The following is a 19,787-nucleotide window of genomic DNA, read 5'->3' on the forward strand; positions in this document are numbered from 1 at the left end:
GTAGATTTCAGGAAGTGAACCCAAATTTTACTGCTTTGAAAAACTTCATTTTGATGAAACGTAAAGTGGAATATGACATTGCTTATAAAAAGGGTAAATTAGGTAACCATTTTAAAAAGTGGTGCTTTGAATTTTAATGTACCGGTACATGTACTTTGTTATACATTTTGTACATCTAGTGTTATGCCATATTGTTGCTTGTATAGACTCTGTTTCTATTTATTTTATGTACATGCTGCAGTATCTTATAATATGTATTTTTTAATACTTTTGCAGCTGTTGTTGTAATTCTCTGTGATTATTTTCTTTTTTGTTTTCCTTTCTAATAAAAAAACATAATGACAAAAAAAAAAAAAAAAAAAAAAGTCTGACACTGGATTTTGAAATGCCGTTCAACTTTTGTATTGGTTTGGTCCACCATTCCCTCCCAGATTTTGAACCTGATGATGATTTAATCAGCAGAGCCGTACACCTCAAATCGCTAACTTTTTGAAACTTGAAGTGCCTCTGAGCTCTGATCTTAAATTAAAAGTAAAATGGTGAATGCAGTGACATGCTTAGACTGTGACCAAAAAACCCTGGTTCTGATCTGTTGATGACCTGGGCCTGAATTCACTTCTTGACTACCTGGGGTCATTATTTGATATGTTTACAAGCCTAGCCTTAGTTCTGTAAGCTTGCATGAAAAGTTCATTGTCACGATTGCCACCGATCAATGAGGTAGTCCCTAGTCACAATTTCCAATTCCAAAAGGCCAGAGTTCAATTTCTGGAACACTATATTGCACCAAAGGCAATTGCCTGCTCGTCCCTTCTGTTATTTTGAGTCCTGATAATGGCAGTACTACTAACCATGTCTTATGTTCTTGTTCATTGCAGTGAGCCCAATGCCAGCCTGTGAAGACAAAAGTGTTGCTGATATTGAAGATATCTTTGGTGATGTCTTCAGTCAAGCAGAGAGACTTGCTGCTAAACCAGATGTAGTACCTAGGGTGCGTAAAAGAAAGGTTGAAGCGTCAAAAGTACAAGAAATTAGTCCACCTGAAGAAGTCCAAGCTGATAGGTAAGTAGTAGATTTTTTATCATATTGAATGAAGAAGTTTCAAGTTTCTTTTTTCACCATGCTCAGTTCTACATGTAGAAAGTGAAAATCACTAATTTGTGGCAGCAGGGGGAGCTCGCTTTTTTTCTTCAGGGAGGCCACCAAGACCACCACTTCAAAGGCATTCTTCATCAGTTGTTGGCCTTGGTGCCCTTCTTTGTCTTTGCCCAGTCACCTGGAGAATGGGTGCCCCCAAAATTTAAAATTTGAGGCCTCTGTGGCATATGAACCAAGAAAATCTTATCACCCTTAAAAATGTAATCAATTAAAATGCAAGTATGCATTTATAGCAACAATTGATATGAAATATGAAAAGTTTTTCTAAAAATCAAATGCAGACAGGGTTGCTGAAGATTTTTTTTTATTTGAATCAATTTTTTTTTAAATTTTCATTCCAAGAACTGCTGTTCCCCATGATAAAGTCAAAAAATGCTATCAGGTATTTACAAAAAAAATCAAAACATGTTTTTTTATGTGAACATTTGTCTTTTGAAAATCTTTTGAAAAAAACCCTGTTGAATTCTGCACCTTAATTGTATCAAAAAGTTGTAGAAACATTATTTATGAAGTAAAACTGTCAATTTAAGAAAGAAATTAACTGACATTTATCAAAAATGTGACGTGTCATGTCAAAAGGAGACACTTTTGGGCAGGATCATAAATGGAGAAATAGCCAAAAATCTGCCCGTGGGTGATTTTTTCACAATTTAGATTTTTGCAAATTTGTGATGTTATTAATGTTAAAAATATTGTCAGATAGTTTTAGACCGGAATATAACTGGCATCTTGTATTTTTTGACACATTTTTGCAGGTAATTCCTACTCTCAACATTGTTAATAATATTTTTAAAGGCCGATATCTCAGTTTTCAATTTTATAATACCATAATTTATGAACTCAATATCTTCACTTAGGAATGTCCGATTTCATTGGAAAAAACGGCGATGTGGAGCAAAATATCTCTTTATTTAAGATATGTAGAAACCTCAAAATTGATAACCTGCCCAAAAGTGTCTCCTTTTGACATGACACGTCACAAATTGTAAAAAATGATTTAAATCAGTGATTTAAAAAAAATTGTGTGATTTACACCATGATTTAAATCAAGCAACCCTGAATGCAGACCATAAAAGGTACAGTTTCATAGTTCTTCATTACTCAAAAAACATAAATATTTACTATGGTAGATAGTTCCATATGATGAGTATTTTTCATGTCGGTTTGTCACAGTATCATCCCAGGAACTCAAAAGATTTATTTAAAGACCTGGGGCTGCTCACATAACGGCTCAGATGGAGAATATATGGCTGGACAGTTGGCTTCTTATGGCTATAAAATTACAGGTAAGTCCTACTTTATATTGAAATCAGCTAGCCACCCCTGCACCTGTCATTTTGGACTGACAAGTTGCTCCTGGGACAGGGAAAGTTAATGGCTGTGACATATGCTAAATTCTAGAAATAATGGCCTGGGAATTGGGCAGAGGTCTGGTTTATGTTTTTGTGGTCAAATTTTGGACTAAGCAGTTTTGGTGACAGTGGGTACTGGTCACGGCACTGGGTCCAGCTACATTTGGAGTCAAATTTTGGAAAGGTCATCTGGGGTCACCCAGGGGTCATCTGAGGTCAAATTACTAAAAACTGTTGTATGGGCATGAAACTTGGTGGGTACAGTCAACAATTGAGTCAAATTTTGGGAAGGTCATTTTGGGGTCACCCAGGGGTCATCTGAGGTCAAATTACTAAAATTGTCGTATGGGCATGAAACTTGGTGGCTACAGTCAACATCGCGCAAAGCGCGCCCGGCGAGGCCGTTCGCCACTACAGAGGACTACTTCCAGCGTGTATTGGTCACGGCACTGGGTCCAGGGCCTCATTTGGAGTCAAATTTTGGGAAGATCATCTGGGGTCACCCAGGGGTCATCTGAGGTCAAATTAGCAAAAACTATCGTATGGGCATGAAACTTGGTGGGTACGGTCAACATTTGAAGTCAATTTTTGGAAGGTCATTTCAGGGTCAACCAGTGTCACCCAGGGGTCATCTGAGGTCAAATTACTAAAAATGTTGTATGGGCATGAAACTTGGTGGGTACGGCCAACATTTGGAGCCTAATTTTGTGGGGTCGCACAGAACAAGTTTGTATTGGTTAGTGGGTCAAGGTCACCAGAGGTCATCCAGGGGTCATCTGAAGTCAAATTAGCAAAACTGTCGTACGGGCATGAAACTTGGTGGGTACAGTCAACATTTAGAGCTAAATTTTTGGAAGGTCATTTTGGGATCATCCAGGGGTCATCTGAGGTAAAATTACTAAAAACTGTCGTATGTGCATGAAACTTGGTGCGTACAGTCAACATTTAGAGTCAAATATTTGGAAGCTCATTTCGGAGTCAGCCAGGGGTCATCTGAGGTCAAATTACTAAAAACTGTTGTATGGGCATTAAACTTGGTGGGTACAGTCAACATTTGGAGCCAAATTTTTGGAAAGGCATTTTGGGGTCATCCGGGGTCATCCAGGGGTCATCTGAGGTCAAATTAATACAAACTGTTGTATGGGCATGGAACTTGGTGGGCACAGTCAACATTTGAAGTCAAATTTTTGGAAGGTCATTTTGGGGTCATCTGAGGTCACCATTTAGAGCCAAATTTTTGGGAGGTCATTTCGGAGTCGTCTGAGGTCAATTTAGATGAATTCTAATAGTTGTCAAGGCTTACTATAGTTGTTGAAGGCTTCTAATACTAAAAAGGGAATTTTAAAATTTTGCAGAACAAATTATTCTTGCTGGTTCAGTAGTAATTTGCACACTAATGAATTATTTTCAGCTCTAACTCTAACGCGAAGGTTTAAAAAAAATTGACCGACCTACCCAACCTTTTCATACAGCTACCAACCTGTTGCGCATTCGACTCCAAGAACAATTGCTTTCCCACAAAAAAAAAGCGTAGAGCCACAGTGCCATTGGTGCTCTTGTTGTCTCATTATTTCCTCTCCCAGATTGTAGAAATAATGCAATTGGCAAGTAATGTTAATTGGCCCTTTTGATGTTGGGCCAATATACAATAACAAAATTTTGTATATTTCAGTTACTTATCTTTTCTTAAATCCCTTCATTGAACAGACAATGACAAAGATGCAGACCTATGGGTTCTCAATAGCTGCACTGTCAAGGCCCCAGCAGAGGACCACTTTCGTAACACAATGAATGCAGGTCGTCAACAAGGCAAACGTCTTGTAGTAGCTGGGTGTGTACCACAGGCACAGCCTAGGATGGACTACTTGAAGGGGGTCAGTGTGGTTGGAGTGCAGCAGATTGATAGAGTGGTGGAAGTAGTAGAAGAAACATTTAAAGGTAAGAAGATTTCAAATCCTCTGAAAAGTGTAGTAACCTGAATTTTGCTGGTTTTTTTGTGCTTGCTCTAAGCCCAGTTTTTGGCCATGCATGTGATTTTGAGACTGAGAGTCAGACCTAATCAATTAGGAACTGCAAAAATGATGTCACTTTGACGAGTTGAAACAATTTCAACTCCTGAGCGATGTGGCTTGACACATGAATGCATCTACTAGCTGGATCGGCTATGTTGCTAATTAATTTGATTTTCTCTATTAACTCATTAACTCTTTTAATAAAAGAAAATAAGTATTGACAGCAATGGATGTTCTGAAATGTATTTTGTGGCATTTTGAATATTTTATTGTCATCTGGAATCGCTATTGCCATGTTATAGTATAAATGTAGAAGCGACAAGCGATGCGTCACAAAATTCTGCAATTGCCCATCGCTTTTCAAAAGCGATGCATCACAATCGCTCAGTAATCTAGTATAAATACAGCTTTAATCTAACCCAAGTCACATTATAGTTATCGACTGCTCAGTGACAGAAGTGGGTAAGTGCAATAACTGCCATGTGTAGCTGCCACGTGTAGATGAGTACAATATACGTACTGTATGTAAATTGTCAAATAATCACAGGGCAGCTATTGCACTTACCCACTTCTGGTACTGAGCAGTCATTATTCCAACATTTTTACAAACTAGACAAGTTTGTTTAGCATTCTATACAGAACTGAATCAACTTTATGCTCTATATATATTTATTTTGAACAGGTAATACTGTCAGACTTCTAGGGCAGAAGAAGAAAGATGGAAAGAAGACGGGTGGTGCCAAACTCGACTTGCCTAAAATCAGACGGAATCCTCTGATAGAAATCTTAGCAATCAACACAGGGTAAGAAATCATCTGTCATGTTTTATACAACTTCATTGTCAACCAGTTACAGCTGAAATTCCTCTTCTTTCCATTTTATCAAAATGTCTGCAAGTATATAGACCACTTGACATCATTGTTTATCAACGAAGGCGAGGGACTGGTCTATCGATATGTTTGAACTGACCGCTACACTGTTCAATGGCTTTCTTGTACTATATGAAATGTGGTGGGCGATTTAAAATGCATGTGCCCTGAGCAAATTACGATGCGTATGCACACTGCAGGGCAAAAATCAATGGAAATTGCCATAATTCACTAGCATACTGCCAGGCAATGACTTCACATGTCAAGTGGTCTATAGCTGTGTAGACTGTATATAGTACCACTGTATGATGTCCAGGTTGCAATGTACCAAAACTTTATAGAGCAGTACTACTTTATCCCTAACACTACTAGACCATAGAAAACAATAGAGGTTATCCATGTTCTATAAGCTGCATATCCTATCAACGACTGCTATACCTTGTTTAGGACATTCTAAAGAAGTACCTGCATGTGCAACCATGACTGTTTCAAAATAGCCCGCCAAAGTCATGCAGGTAACTCCGAGGTCATGCATTGAATTAGTTTGAATGAGGAATACTACGGGAACCAGTGCCTTTTGTTAGAAGTCACACATGAGTGAAGTGGATAACCTCTATACAGCACAAAGTGACTGAAAGCCCATGCTTGCCATGTGATCCAATTGGGTATTCCCTGAGACTACATGTAAAATCATTTGATCATAATGCAGTGTTTGCAATTCAACAATTTCCATCCTATTTCATGTACACAGGTGCCTGAATCAATGCACATACTGTAAAACAAAACATGCAAGAGGTGAGCTGGGCAGTTATCCACCAGAGGAACTGGTAGAACGTGTTAGACAGTCCTTCCAAGGTAAGACTGATAATGAACATGGATAACGCCATGCTCTAAGGGACGGTTGCGTTATTGACCCGCAGAATTTTCCGGGTCGGACGATCAAGGTAGACTAATGCATAATCGGGCCGTGTTCTTTACATCATCGTCCCCTGGAATCAGTGAAGAATGAAAAGGTCATTCATAAACCAGATAATTGAGATGAGCATCACGACCGCCTGCCGTGAGAATCGATCTTGTAATTTGCCGGTACTCGATGCTATTGTTATAATTGGCAATAACTTCTCAAGACCACTTATCACAACACAAAAGGAAGCTGACCGCATGTAATAGCATTTCGCTGTCAAATGTGATCGATGATTGCTGAATAGGCTGCAGGGTCTATGACTATTATAATAAAATAATTATACTGAAACATTTTATTAAATTTCATCATTAATTTTATAATAAGTGTCATCTTTCGTTTCATTTTTTATTTTTACTGACGCAATTGGTGTTATACCACGTAAAATACGGGGCGAAATTGCTATCAATACATACCATGGCGAAAACTCCTGACTGAAAAAAACCATAAAACATTGCTGCACTCAAGGGGACTCTGAAGAATTGGTTACACATCTTCTTATATCATAATAGTATAGTATTATCATGAAGTAACCATTAATAAGATAGATATTAAAATACAGTTAACTCACTAGTATGATCCTAAATCGGTTCCATTTGATATTTATGAGGATGATTTTCTTGAAATATTGTGCGCTTGTCGAATTGTCCCATACCGGGTTCCGCAAAGCATTGAGTGAGCACATGGTTATGCAATGTATAGTTGACAAGTTGGTAATTCGCATCCTACCTGTGATGTTATGAGAAATGAACCAGTAGGCATGTTTCACGCGTGTTCAAGTTATTTTAATCGTGGTGATTATTGTATAGTTTAATTATCACCTCGATCCAGAGTTTCATACATGGACGCAATTTTTGGTCTAGTGTTGAAAAAATAAAGCTTTCTATCGACAATACTTAATTTGTGGAAAAAGAAAACAAGAATGAAACACTTTGAATTTCATTATGATATTTTATTTACACCCAATCACCGCTTTTAATAATTACTCGACATACGCGCACTCATTTACCGCACTCTTTAAATTTAAAACTTTATATTCACAACACTATGTTGATTTTGAGATTTTTATGATACAAATTTAAAAATGAGTTTTCTGGCTAGTAAAAATGATAAAATGTACTCTTTTTGGACTCGTAATTAACAAAAAATTGAAAACGCATTCCTAAACAAGTTGTTCAGTTTCAGAAAACTAACCTTATTCTTGAAAATCAGTGTTTTTTAGACCCTTAATGACACGCATGCGTACAGGCCATTTATGTGAGTGGCCCCGGGAAACAAATACACATTTCTATTGAAGATTCTATTAAAGATTTTATTTAAATAAATCAGGCTCTCGAATCACAACCAAGTAATATAAAAACACGATTTTCTTAAAGTGCATGCTACTTTTAAATACAATAATTTTTCCTCATGGCTCAACCCCGGGGCTCAACGATGCAATATTAAAATTAAAGTTTAAAATTTCATATACATCTGAGTCAATTATCTGATTTAAACTATAACAGATTATATAATGAAATATAAACTATGTCTATAGGAAAGCAAAATTAAAATTCAATATGACCCTAAAGATAAATAAATAAATATGTCAAAATAAAAATGAATTAATGAATAAAAAACAAGATACGGTTTAAATATTGAAATGAAAAATGGATATGATAGATGAATATTAAATAAATAAATAAACAAATAAATATAAAGAGTTAAACAAGCAAATAAATATATAAATGGTCAGATATTGAGATGGATATTCATGCAAATAAATCGGATAGATCAATAAATGGGTAATTCGGGGCAAAGATAAGTAAACAGATAGATAAATTAATGAATTAAAAGAAATACATAAATGAAAAGATAAACACATGAACGGACAGGTATAAAATGAATAAAATGATGCGTATAGCCTCACGTAGCTTGATGATTGCGACATGGTCAAAACAACTTTATGAAAACATTTTCTTTTTTGGAGGGGTGGGGTAGTTTTTGTCATAATTAAAATAAATAAAAGCAAGAAATAATAATTTATACCTTCATAATCAGCATTACCTCTGTCACATACAAAGATGATCAGATGAGTGGAAAGTTGCAAAAGAGTTTGAGAAAGGAAAGGAATTTTTCAGAAAAGTACATCTGCAGTAAAAATATGTCCATAAACGTGCTTGATAAATGCATAATCGCATGACACCGTCAATTTGCATCCAGTTCTATTACGTCAACATGGTCAAAACTTATAGATAAAACTGTAAATTTTGGAACAAAATTAAAGCTTTTTCAATGAAATAAAAGTATGTTTATACAGCTAAAACATGTTTAACCTTGTCTTGCTTGTTGCGAAAGTTTAATCGAATAAATGTTTATAGCTTGGGCAGGATCGTCCATAAAGCATGATAGGTATATTATAATACTTCTCGTGATTTAAATGTTGTATTATTTTATTTATTATAAATTACGGAAATATATAGTAATTTAAGACGGTTTAATCAGGAATCGTTTCTCTAAATCAATAGCATGGTTTATAAAAACTAGTCCAGTACTCCAGTTACGATCAATGTAATCGGTGACCAAACTAATTGACCACTTCAGCAAAGCACTTGAAATTGGCCACCGCAAATTGCTGTTTGAATACACGATCGACCTCGGGGTCATCATGGTCATGCTTCTTCCGTCCCGGTCTTTGAATTTCATCGGGTAGCTAAGCTTGTTTCGTCCCGGGTCGTCATGATCATGCAGACATTTTGTCGCAACCATCAATCATAAAGGTTTGGATGTTCATCGCACACAGGCAGACTATAGGTGACCCCGGAGCTATGTCACTTCTGGTCAGGAGCCGTTGAAACCCAAACAACAACACAACATCGGCATTTACGTTTTGTTTGTTGTCAACGGCATATAACCCGGATGTTAACAACTTACCCGGATGACGGTGGTGACCTATTAAAGGAAGAATTAGGAAATGAAAAATTCTTGAAGATTCTATGAACTTTGCAAATGTCTTTAGACTTTTGATTGATACAGATATGTATTGTTGGCTTATACTATAAAATATTTGTATTACAAATAGCACATTTATGTACCAAAGCTCATGTTATACACTGTTTGCTCTTTGGAAATATTTCAAAAGGGAGAAAACAAAATAAAGAAAATAAATCAAAATAAACAAACCACACTAAAATGAAGAAACATTAACACACTCAGATTGTGAACAGCGTAATCATGCTTCGTTATCTGAGAAGTATATTTCATAATTTATTAGAAAATGATCTATTAGTTCTTTGTCAGATAGCTGAATAATGAACTGGTTTTTTTTTTTTTTTTTTTGCAGAGGGTGTATGTGAAATCTGGTTAACAAGTGAAGACACAGGGCATATGGTAAAGACATAGGAGTCACAATAGTAGACCTACTAAAGCAACTAGTAGAGGTTATACCTGAAGGATGTATGATGAGAATAGGAATGACTAACCCTCCATATATACTGGAACATCTAGAGGTATGCCATCTCTCTATTTATATATTGATACATTCAGGGTCTTAGCTAGTACCTGTCATCTTCACCAAAACTACTTGTCCAAAATTTGACCCTGAAAACATAAACCAGAACTCTACACCTTTTAATGGTTCAGCTGCTATAACCATGACTTATTAGTCTGGTCTTGTTTTGAGTGCATTTCAAGCATTATTTTTAGAATTAAGTATCTGTCAGAGGCATTAATCTTACCTGACTGCCCATCCAAACTGATGGACAGACAGGTGGCATCTATTCTTGAAAAGAGGATTGTAAACTAGTGAAAAACTGCAATCCCAAGTAAAGGTTAGGGCCATTATTTTGGGCTAAGGCAGGAGTGATATACTTGTTCTTCACTTAGTATAAGGTCTTCAAATTGGTTGTATGATAGGAGAAATGTGCCTGGTTTTGAATGTATTTATTAATTATAATACTGCATGTAAGTCTTAAGTACAGCATTGCCCTATATACAAATGTTGAAACACTTCTCCATTCACGACCATCTTATATAATAGAGCTCCAGTAACATCCTAAGAGAACTTGCAAAAGTTCAATCAGACATAATAAGAGAGAATCTCACCACAACAATTGACTGGGAATCCACAAAGGTTTTAGACAAGGACGATAGAGAGTACCCCCATTTAGTAAGGGAGGCCATCCAAAAAAAATGTCAGAACTAAATGGTAATCAGGAACTAGAATTGCCATCCTTATACAATGCCTTCATTCGAGCAAAAGTTGCCAATAGTCAACAAAGCCCAAGTCCAATACAACATCACAGGACATTTTCCGATGAAGCTGTGTGTCACACCTCGAAAATTCATGGTTATTTGAACTTGTTGCTTTGAAACTCGGTTTAATCTTTTAGAAACCTAACAGAAGTATCATAGATGTGACTCAAAAAAGTTTTGCTTTTTAAACAATAATATGGCTTTGCAAAGTGAGCCTTCATATACTGCTTGTCAATGGCGACAAAATGCATCACTGCATGTGAGAGATAGCATTTCAATTGTGCCGCCTTTACACATGAGTGTATTATTCTCAGAATGGCGTGTGCATTTCAAAGCTACGCATCCCAAAACATGCAGCAATGTCACTACCAATCTGAAGGTGACAAGCAGTATAGTGACGTGACCTATAATACACAAACACTTTCTCATTTATTACTTTACAGGAAATATCCAAAATCTTGAAGCATCCAAGAGTGTATTCATTTCTGCATGTGCCTGTACAATCTGGGTCTGATAGTGTGTTGATGGATATGAAGAGAGAGTACTGTGTAGCAGACTTCAGACATGTAATGGACTTCTTGAGAGAAAAGTAAGTGGAATATCAATGTGTGAAGCCTAGTCAGTAGAGCAATGGTCTAGAAATTCAGAGGGCCTGGATTGGAATTTTGGTCAATCAGTTTTTCTGGGTCGTTCTTTACCTCATAATATACCTTCGTTTATCTATTTGCATTTATCAATTCTTATTTCATTCATATTTATTTTTCTCAAATATATATTTTGAAAGTGTAAAGTCTGCTAAATGTTGTGTCTTCTTTTATTTAATGAATCCTTTTATTCTCCTCTAAGTTCCTAGCCCTGTCCGCAAGATGGAATGCAGAGATATGTAAACATGAATTTTATTCTGATACAGCACTTAACTTAATGACTTAATTGTTTAGAAACTAATAGCTTGATGTACATGTAGGAACATCACTGAAAATGTGAATAAATATATCTTGTTTATGACTGGATTTGATATCAAGAGCCCTAAATAATGTATCAAGAACAAGCAAGCTGAATTTGATTTAAGATTTGATTCAGGAGTGTTTTGGAGTCACCTCGGTAACAAATTATTTCCTTATTATTATGTTTCAGAGTGCCTAATGTAAATATAGCAACAGATTTCATCTGTGGGTTTCCAACAGAAACACAACAGGTAAGAAAATTTTGTTTCCTGAATCAATTCAATATCTTATTTCTTCTTTTCACAAGTTCTTTTGTTGAATACTAAAAAGTGGCAAATTTAATGATGGGAAATAAATGTGTGTGTATATAATATACTGCGCCAATAAAGTATCCTTACACTTGGCTTGGAAAAATAATCACAACTTCCAAACTGAACAATATTGGGTACATTTGTTTTTTTAATAGAATCTAATCCTGCACATTATGACACCACATTGAATCCAATGTGACTTCAAGAAGCAAAGTTACAAGCATTTGATTAGACGAAGGTCCAGTTTGAAAAGTAACAAACTGGCCTATTCAAAACTCCACAGACTAGACATCTGGTTTGAGAGTGGTGAATGGCTAATTTATACGTTTGGCATTAATTTCAAACAAAAGGAACAAAAGAAAACTGAAACAAAAGAACTGACAAATAAAACGAAAGTTATGAAAAGTGCAATGAAGTAAAAACTGAAATAAAACTGCTTTAAATAACGCTTCATTGAAGAAACTGTGTTGTCTCTTTGTTGCGCTTTGTTGGAATCTTTTTGCGCCTTGTATAGGCCAGTTTGTCACTTTTAAAACCGGACCTTCGTCTATTCAATTGCTTGTAACTTTACTTTTTTAGGACACATTGGATTCAATGTGGTGTCATAATGTGCAGGATTAGATAGTGCATCTATTAAAAAAACAAATTTACCCCAATATTGTTCAGTTTGGAAGTTGTGATTATTTTTCCAAGTGTAAGGATACTTTATTGGCGCAGTATACTAATAATTAATAGGCTGTTGAGACTTCAATTATACTCATCATCATCATCGTCTACACTTTCCGGTTATGTTGCCATCGCGCATGCTACTACTGCTCTCCAGGCTATTCTGTCATTGGTCTGTTTCAGAGTTTGTTCATCTACTTCTTTCTGCATTTGCGCTACCCATGTTGGTTTTAGTCGCCCGACAGGACGTAATTATGTTCATGAATTTATAAATTGATATGATAAAAACAAATCTTAAGAACTAAAAGGTTGGTGATTAATTTTGATAATTCAAGTCACACATTATTGACAGCAGTGTTTGTATGCATGCTCATGTGTTTCATCCTTACAAAAAACATATCATTCTCTTGTGGACAATGAATCACATTGTATTTTTCTTTCCCTCAGGATCATGAAGAAACATTGAAGTTGGTGGAAGACTACAAATTTGCTAGTGTTTTTATTAATCAGTTCTTCCCAAGACCTGGTACACCAGCTGCCAGGATGCCTCAAGTACCAGGACAAGAGGTGAGTTGTTATTTGAATGGTGCTTTATTAGTAGGGATACATTTGAGTAGTTAACTCCACTACTGCCTTTCTTACAGAGTCCCTAATTGGTTAATTGTATGATACTAGCGGTCACCCGTCTTTCGCGGTCACTGTCTTTTGCAGTCACTGTCTTTTGCGGTACTGATATTTTATATTCTTTTTAATGTACTGTTGCAATTACAGTGTTTGAGTTAATTTTTTACACCCCAAGTTATGGTCATCTGAGTAATTTTAAAAATAGAGCTTTTACATCTCTTAACAATTTTCAGCTTATTCCCCTTCAGTATAATTGTAATACAAGGTGTTTTCTACCTTACATTGCGACCCATCACCCAAACATTCTTGTTCCAAGTTGTTAGTTAAAATGCTCCAACAAACTATGAATCACAGTTGCCCATAGGACAGTGCATGCTGTCAAGATGATAACCTGGCCCATAGGACCACGGCTGTCCGGATGACAACACCAAACTTACATGTTTGTGTTCATATCGCCTAATTGATTCACATTCTGCATTTTGATCGGGTGAAATGGAGGAGGGTGGGGCTGGCAAATATCGGGTAACACACCTTTAAGTAGAAAATCATAAATGTCTTGCCTATTTAATGTGTTGTGTATTTTCATTGTTGATGTATAGAAAAAGAGGAGAACAAAAGATCTGTCCACATTATTTCAAAGCTATATGCCATATGAACACAAGCTTGGAGAGAGATGTCATGTGCTGGTCACAGAGGAGTCAACTGATGGACAGTACTATGTGGGGCATAATAAGTGCTATGATCAGGTAAGCCACACATTTAAGTTGTATAGCAATAGGGTAAAACAATTTTTTTAATTGAGATTGCACTCATCAGCTGTGTATGTCTGCAATCATAGATTGAATACCTCAATTTAAGATAGAAAACAGAACATGAAAAACTGGACCATGCCACTGTAATGAAATGGAGCTGAATGGAGCTAGAATTGCTGTAAGATATTGTTGATTAAATGAATATTTTTACGATTGCTTTATCCCAGGTATTAGTTCCTAAGAAAGATGGGTTTCTTGGAAAGATGATAGAAGTAGAAGTAATAGAAACAGGCAAACATTTCTTAAAGGCAAGACTGCCTCAAGATGGAGACATGTACACACCATCAATAGCACAACCTCTACTCAAAGGACAGGTGTCTGGGGCACCAGAGCAGGTGAGTTACTCAGTAACTGTTTCTTATGGAATGTTCCATGCCTGAAACACCGGTAGAGTGTCCAGACTTGGTCACATCACTCATCTTCTATGTACGCGCTCCCTGTTTGCACTATTTTTGAGTTTGCTAATGCACCCCTCACTTATCATCGACCCTCATGGGCAACATGCCACGATACAAACTGTTTACTAAGTTGCGTTTGTAGGTATAGGGATATGATTTTCATCAACACAGTAATACAGTGTTCATGTAAAATGTTGTTAGATCATTCTTGAGCATCCTCTCAAGAATCATGTCTTAGTTCCATTATGATCAAAATGAATTCAGTGTAATATTATACAAATATTAACTGTCTATGAGTGTGATGGTCGAAATATAATCACGAGTTGATAGATGGATTGCTCCATTCCACGAGCCGGAACAGCGAGTGGAATGGAACAATACATCTTTCACCGAGTGATTATATTTTGACCATTTTACGAATTTAAGACATTTAATATATCTCTCATACATAAATTCTATTACTTAAAAATACTATTTAAATAAAATAACCAAAATGCCATAAAATTAGAATGATGTGCATGTTCAATATTGCAGATAGTGTTGTATAATACTGTAATCTGGCCACTGTTATGAATTGTGTTGAAAAGCTATAAATTACGGGGTCTGAATAATAATTATATTAATAAGTTTGCATATCATATTTTAAATTCCTCCTTCCTGTTTGTATGTTTTCTTTCAGGTGGCGTTACAGCAAGTTAGTCATGGGACACCAATGTGGATGACGATAGCTATCTTTGGCATTGTACTGGCAACTCTGTGTAGATTTATTTACATAGCTTTACAACACAGATAGCACAACTTTCATTATTTTAATTGTATAGAGAGACACTTTTATCCAGGATAAAAATCTTGATTATTTAAAATCAAGAAAGGTTTAATTTATTTTATTTCAGTATTGGAGTGAAAAGGTGTAATACTTGGTGAATATTTTCCAACTGACTATTCAACGCATCAATTTACCAGAAATGGCAATTAAAGGGGCATTTCGTGTCGTGATCCACAGCCTCATCACAAAAAGTTGATTTTTTTATACACTGGAAAACTCTGGCTACATAATGTTTATGTACAAAAAATTTCTTGCAGATTAATTCGTTTAGCAAAAATATCGTCAAATTTGTATTTAGTTCTGGTCATCCAGAACAAAACTACATCACAGTGGCATGGAGCAGTGTAAAACACATAATCATGCGTAACTTTCAAGCGTAAAATCTGAATCAACTGAAATTTTGGGAATAAGCATTTTTGTGGATATCTACTGAAAAATGTCATAAAAAGAGGATGCTAGGATCACAAAATACTCCTTTAAACCGAGAATGAAAAAATAATTCCATATAGCAGCTGTGCGTAATATTTTGGGGCATTTGCCATATTGGATTGTTGCACATGAGAAAAAAGTGTGAAACGCTGTATTTTTCAGTAGCTACTGAAATCAAGTGATAAATGCATGCTTTATCAAGTTTGCAGCTTGTCATGATGTACTTACTGTCAACATTGTACTGCGGTAGTGTTCAATTTAAGTGGTAATCCGTTTACCAAGATGCCCAGAAATTCACTGCAGGATATCCATCATGATTTTTTCCTTAAATTGAACACTGCAACATGGTAAACAACTAGGAAGCATGTTTTTTTTTCACTCATTCTGTTATATAAAGTTGATTTAAATTAAAATCTAGTCAACTGGACTCACTATTTATTGACTGGTGACGTTTCACATCCTATCCTGGATGCTTCCTCAAACCGCCTGATTTTTGGCGGCGATTGGTCAGTGACCCGTGACGGGGTCACAGAACTGAGACGTCGAGGGATCTTTTGGATAGCAGAACTTTAGGCCCCTGCCAAGTTGTGGCGCAGACCTCCTCCTCTGTTCTATAGTCCGCTAGTTTCCTCGACGTTTTCTCAAAGTTCCTCACGGGTCACTGACCAATCGCCGCCGAAAAAATCAGACGGTTTGAGGAAGCATCCAGGATAGGATGTGAAACGTCACCAGTCAATAAATAGTAAGTCCAGTTGACTAGATTTTAATTTAAATCAACTTGATATTTTATATACCTGGATGACTGAGAATATACACAAATATATATCATTCTGTTATGTTTATGGGTGGGCATTCAAACATGGCGGGACACTCATTCTTCCCTATTGGAAGGATTAAAACAAGTGTTGATTATAAGCGCATTCTTCTGGAGTTAGAGCAACGGTATGTTACTGCTGTCATATAAACTGGGCAGTTGTGAAAAATGAATTTTAGATTTCTAAATCAAGTGAAAGAGCTGTTTCATGCTCAGGTCAAAAGGTCTGATTACATTTGTAAAACACATTATTTTGTTTATAGGATGTCATAGAACTTTTGGGTTGTTTCCTTAATATTAATGAAACCACATCTATAATTTGTGTTAGATATAGAGTTGGATTCATTAGTATCTTTAAATGTGTGCTTCCAACAAATATCATGTTTTGATAAGATGGATCATGTTTGTATTTTACCAAGCAGTGGTTTCCAACCATTGGACTATTTCTTGAAAGTCCGGTAACTTGCAAACCATGGCAAAATTATGTAATATGACCCACCCAGTTCACGACCTCAATTTTGAGCTTGTTACCTACAGTTATGTCACAACCCACTGATATGGCTTATCCATGTTAAGATCACCAGCCTCAGAAGTTTTAGATGTGATGGATATTAAAACTTCATTAGTCCAGGGATGCATGAAGTGGTCAGCAGGGAGCACTGCTCTTAGGAAATGACTATCAAAATTAAGGAAATGATGAAAACAGGATAGGGAGAAAAAGAAAACAGGAAAACTTTGCTTTGCAAGAATTATTAATGAATGTTGTTTTAATAAACATGTTTTAATGTACCATGTATGTTTGTCCTCAGTTGATGTAAAATTGTTGAAACATATGGGTGTACTACTTTACACAAATCATTGCTCTCTCACTCCTACTCACACCAGGATTCTTGTGGGGTCCAGCATTATGTGTGTGTGTCTTCTGGGGTATAATTCTTATCACACCATTCTTGTGGGGTACAAAAAAATGTACCACCAATAGTTTGTGGGGAACATTTTTACACAGACATATTACCCCCCCTGCCCTCTATGAGGTACCTCAAAAATAACATTTCAGGCCTTATGGGGTCCTATAAGCTATTTTTCTTTGTGGGACCCAAGATTTATACCCCACAAAGAACTTGTACCCCACAAGATATTGCTGCAACTTACACAGTACCCCATAAGAATGCTGGCACAAATGCTCCCTTTTCTATTTTTTTTACACTTTTATCCTATTGGCAAAATCAAAAATTGGTGACAATGCATCTTTCTTATCACTGAAAGAAGTGGTCATATATAACAGATGACAGCCAACTATTGTCTCATTTTGAGCAATTACAATGAGCATTTAGTGCCTTATATGATTTAAAATGTATTTAAAACGTACTAAAAGTTATTTTAATATTTTTTTAAAAACTGCCAGAAAGTTGATTGTATGTACATGGTGAGTCAGAAGGTGTAATTACACAAAGAAACCATCTTTATTTTAGAACCAAGTTGGAATCTTCATATTTTTATTCATTGTGACATTTTGTGAAAAAAATGAAAGAAGTCAACATTCACTGTTTATATTGTATGATCCATTTTACTATGATACCCTGTTTCACCTCTTCTTTACAATGCATCAGAATTTGGTAAATTTTGCATACTGTACATAGGTTGGAAGAACTTCTATTCCATTTTCTCTAATTCTGGTCTTCTTTTGGTGGAAGAAATATTGGGACTGATTTTCACATTTACCTTTATTATTATTATTATTATTATTAAAGCACATATCTATAGCGCTCTACAAATAACACAGCGCTTTTGCTCCAAAACAAAAAACATAAGAAAAACAATATAAAAACAACAACAAAATTACACATTTGGAAAAAAAAAGTACGTCTTCAGAAGCCGCTTAAAAGCAGCCGCAGATTCCGCTTCTCTGACATAAACAGGGAGCTTGTTCCAGTGCTGGGGCCCGAAAACGGTGAAACAGCAATCCTCGGCTCTTTTATTGGAGCGAACTGTATAGAGCCTTGTTTTGTCAGATGATGAGCGAAGCCTGCGACTGCTTCTAGATGAATCTGGATGATTATAAAGCGTGACAAGATCTTGTAAATATGCCGGAGCTGTACCTGATATGCAGTTGTATATGTGCAACATGATCTTGAAATTAATTCGTTTCTTTTACCGGGAGCCAATGGAGGGTATTCAACAAATCGGCAGAGCACCTGTCTCGGCCCACATGCAAAGATCAGCCTGGCTGCCTTATTTTGGAGACGCTGCAGCCGTTTTAGGTCCATTTCACGGGCACCATACATGAGGGAATTGGCATAATCTATGCGAGACAAGACAAGTGCTCTGACGGCATGATGACATGCATCCTGGCTGAGAAAACGTCGTATGCGCCATAAGTTACGGATGTGAAAGTTGAGAGTTTTACAAAGATTGCTAATATGGGAAGACATATTTAGAGCTCCATCAAACACAACACCTAGGTTCTTAACATTGGCAGATGGTTTGATTGAGTGGTTGCCCAAGCTCAGCTCAATGACGGGAAGCTTATTGAGAGCTCTATTGGTGGCAATGATGAAAATTCCGCTTTGTCCTGATTGAGCTGCAGCTTGTTACTAACCATCCAGGAGTTAATATCAGAAATACAAGCAGACAAGTTATTGAGCACACGCTCACGGTCACCACTAACTTTGGGTTCAAAAGCAGCATAAAGCTGTATATCGTCCGCATAACAATGAAAGCATATGCTATAACGACGAATGATTTCACCAACGGGAATGGTATACATGATGAAACACTGAGGGCCAATGATGGAACCCTGGGGTAATGAGTAGGTGAGCGTATGCTCATTAGACATGTCGTTGTTAATTACCACTCTGACGTTTCGGTGGTTAAAATATGACCTGTACCAGGAATGGACTGTGCCATCGATATTGAAATCTGATTTGAGTCTATTCAGCAGGATATGGTGATCCACCGTATCAAAGGCTGCTGACATGTCAAGCAGCACCAGGAAGACAACTTTACCATGGTCCACGTACTGGAGGATGTCGTTCTTTACCTGTAAAAGGGCCGTTTCAGTACTGTGAGACTTCTTATAGGAGGATTGGTTCACTTCACCCAGGTTGTAGTTGTGGACATGTGTGACTACCTGACATGACGCAGCCTTTTCAATTACCTTACACATGAATTTCATGTTGGCCACTGGCATAATAGTTCTTTAAGATATTGTTGTCAAGATTGGATTTCTTGATCACAGGAGTAATGATACTCTTTGAGTGCATTTGGAAAAATACCAGACATTAACGAACTGTTGACAATTTTTGTGAAAATCGGCAACAAGATCGGAAGATTGTCCTTTACAAGCCAAGTCGGCAGAGTATCTAAGTTACATGTTTT

General features: G+C 36.5%; 1 protein-coding gene across 1 annotated transcript in view; it reads left to right on the top strand.

Annotated features, from left to right (window-relative positions):
• The window catches only part of LOC140153160 (threonylcarbamoyladenosine tRNA methylthiotransferase-like), a 32,719-nt gene extending 14,642 nt beyond the window's left edge, over positions 1 to 18,077 (top strand). Inside the window, 13 exon segments of the mRNA XM_072175814.1 lie at positions 879 to 1,062; positions 2,332 to 2,444; positions 4,218 to 4,448; positions 5,205 to 5,325; positions 6,143 to 6,246; positions 9,675 to 9,713; positions 9,716 to 9,840; positions 11,029 to 11,174; positions 11,720 to 11,780; positions 12,954 to 13,073; positions 13,730 to 13,876; positions 14,110 to 14,277; positions 15,020 to 18,077. Coding sequence (XP_072031915.1) covers positions 887 to 1,062; positions 2,332 to 2,444; positions 4,218 to 4,448; positions 5,205 to 5,325; positions 6,143 to 6,246; positions 9,675 to 9,713; positions 9,716 to 9,840; positions 11,029 to 11,174; positions 11,720 to 11,780; positions 12,954 to 13,073; positions 13,730 to 13,876; positions 14,110 to 14,277; positions 15,020 to 15,133 — 1,665 coding nt within the window. The 5' untranslated portion in view covers positions 879 to 886 and the 3' untranslated portion in view covers positions 15,134 to 18,077.
• Positions 18,078 to 19,787: the final 1,710 nt, after the last annotated feature.

The sequence above is a fragment of the Amphiura filiformis genome, chromosome 5, assembly GCF_039555335.1.
Source record: "Amphiura filiformis chromosome 5, Afil_fr2py, whole genome shotgun sequence".
In the NCBI taxonomy this organism is placed as follows: Eukaryota; Metazoa; Echinodermata; class Ophiuroidea; order Amphilepidida; family Amphiuridae; genus Amphiura; species Amphiura filiformis.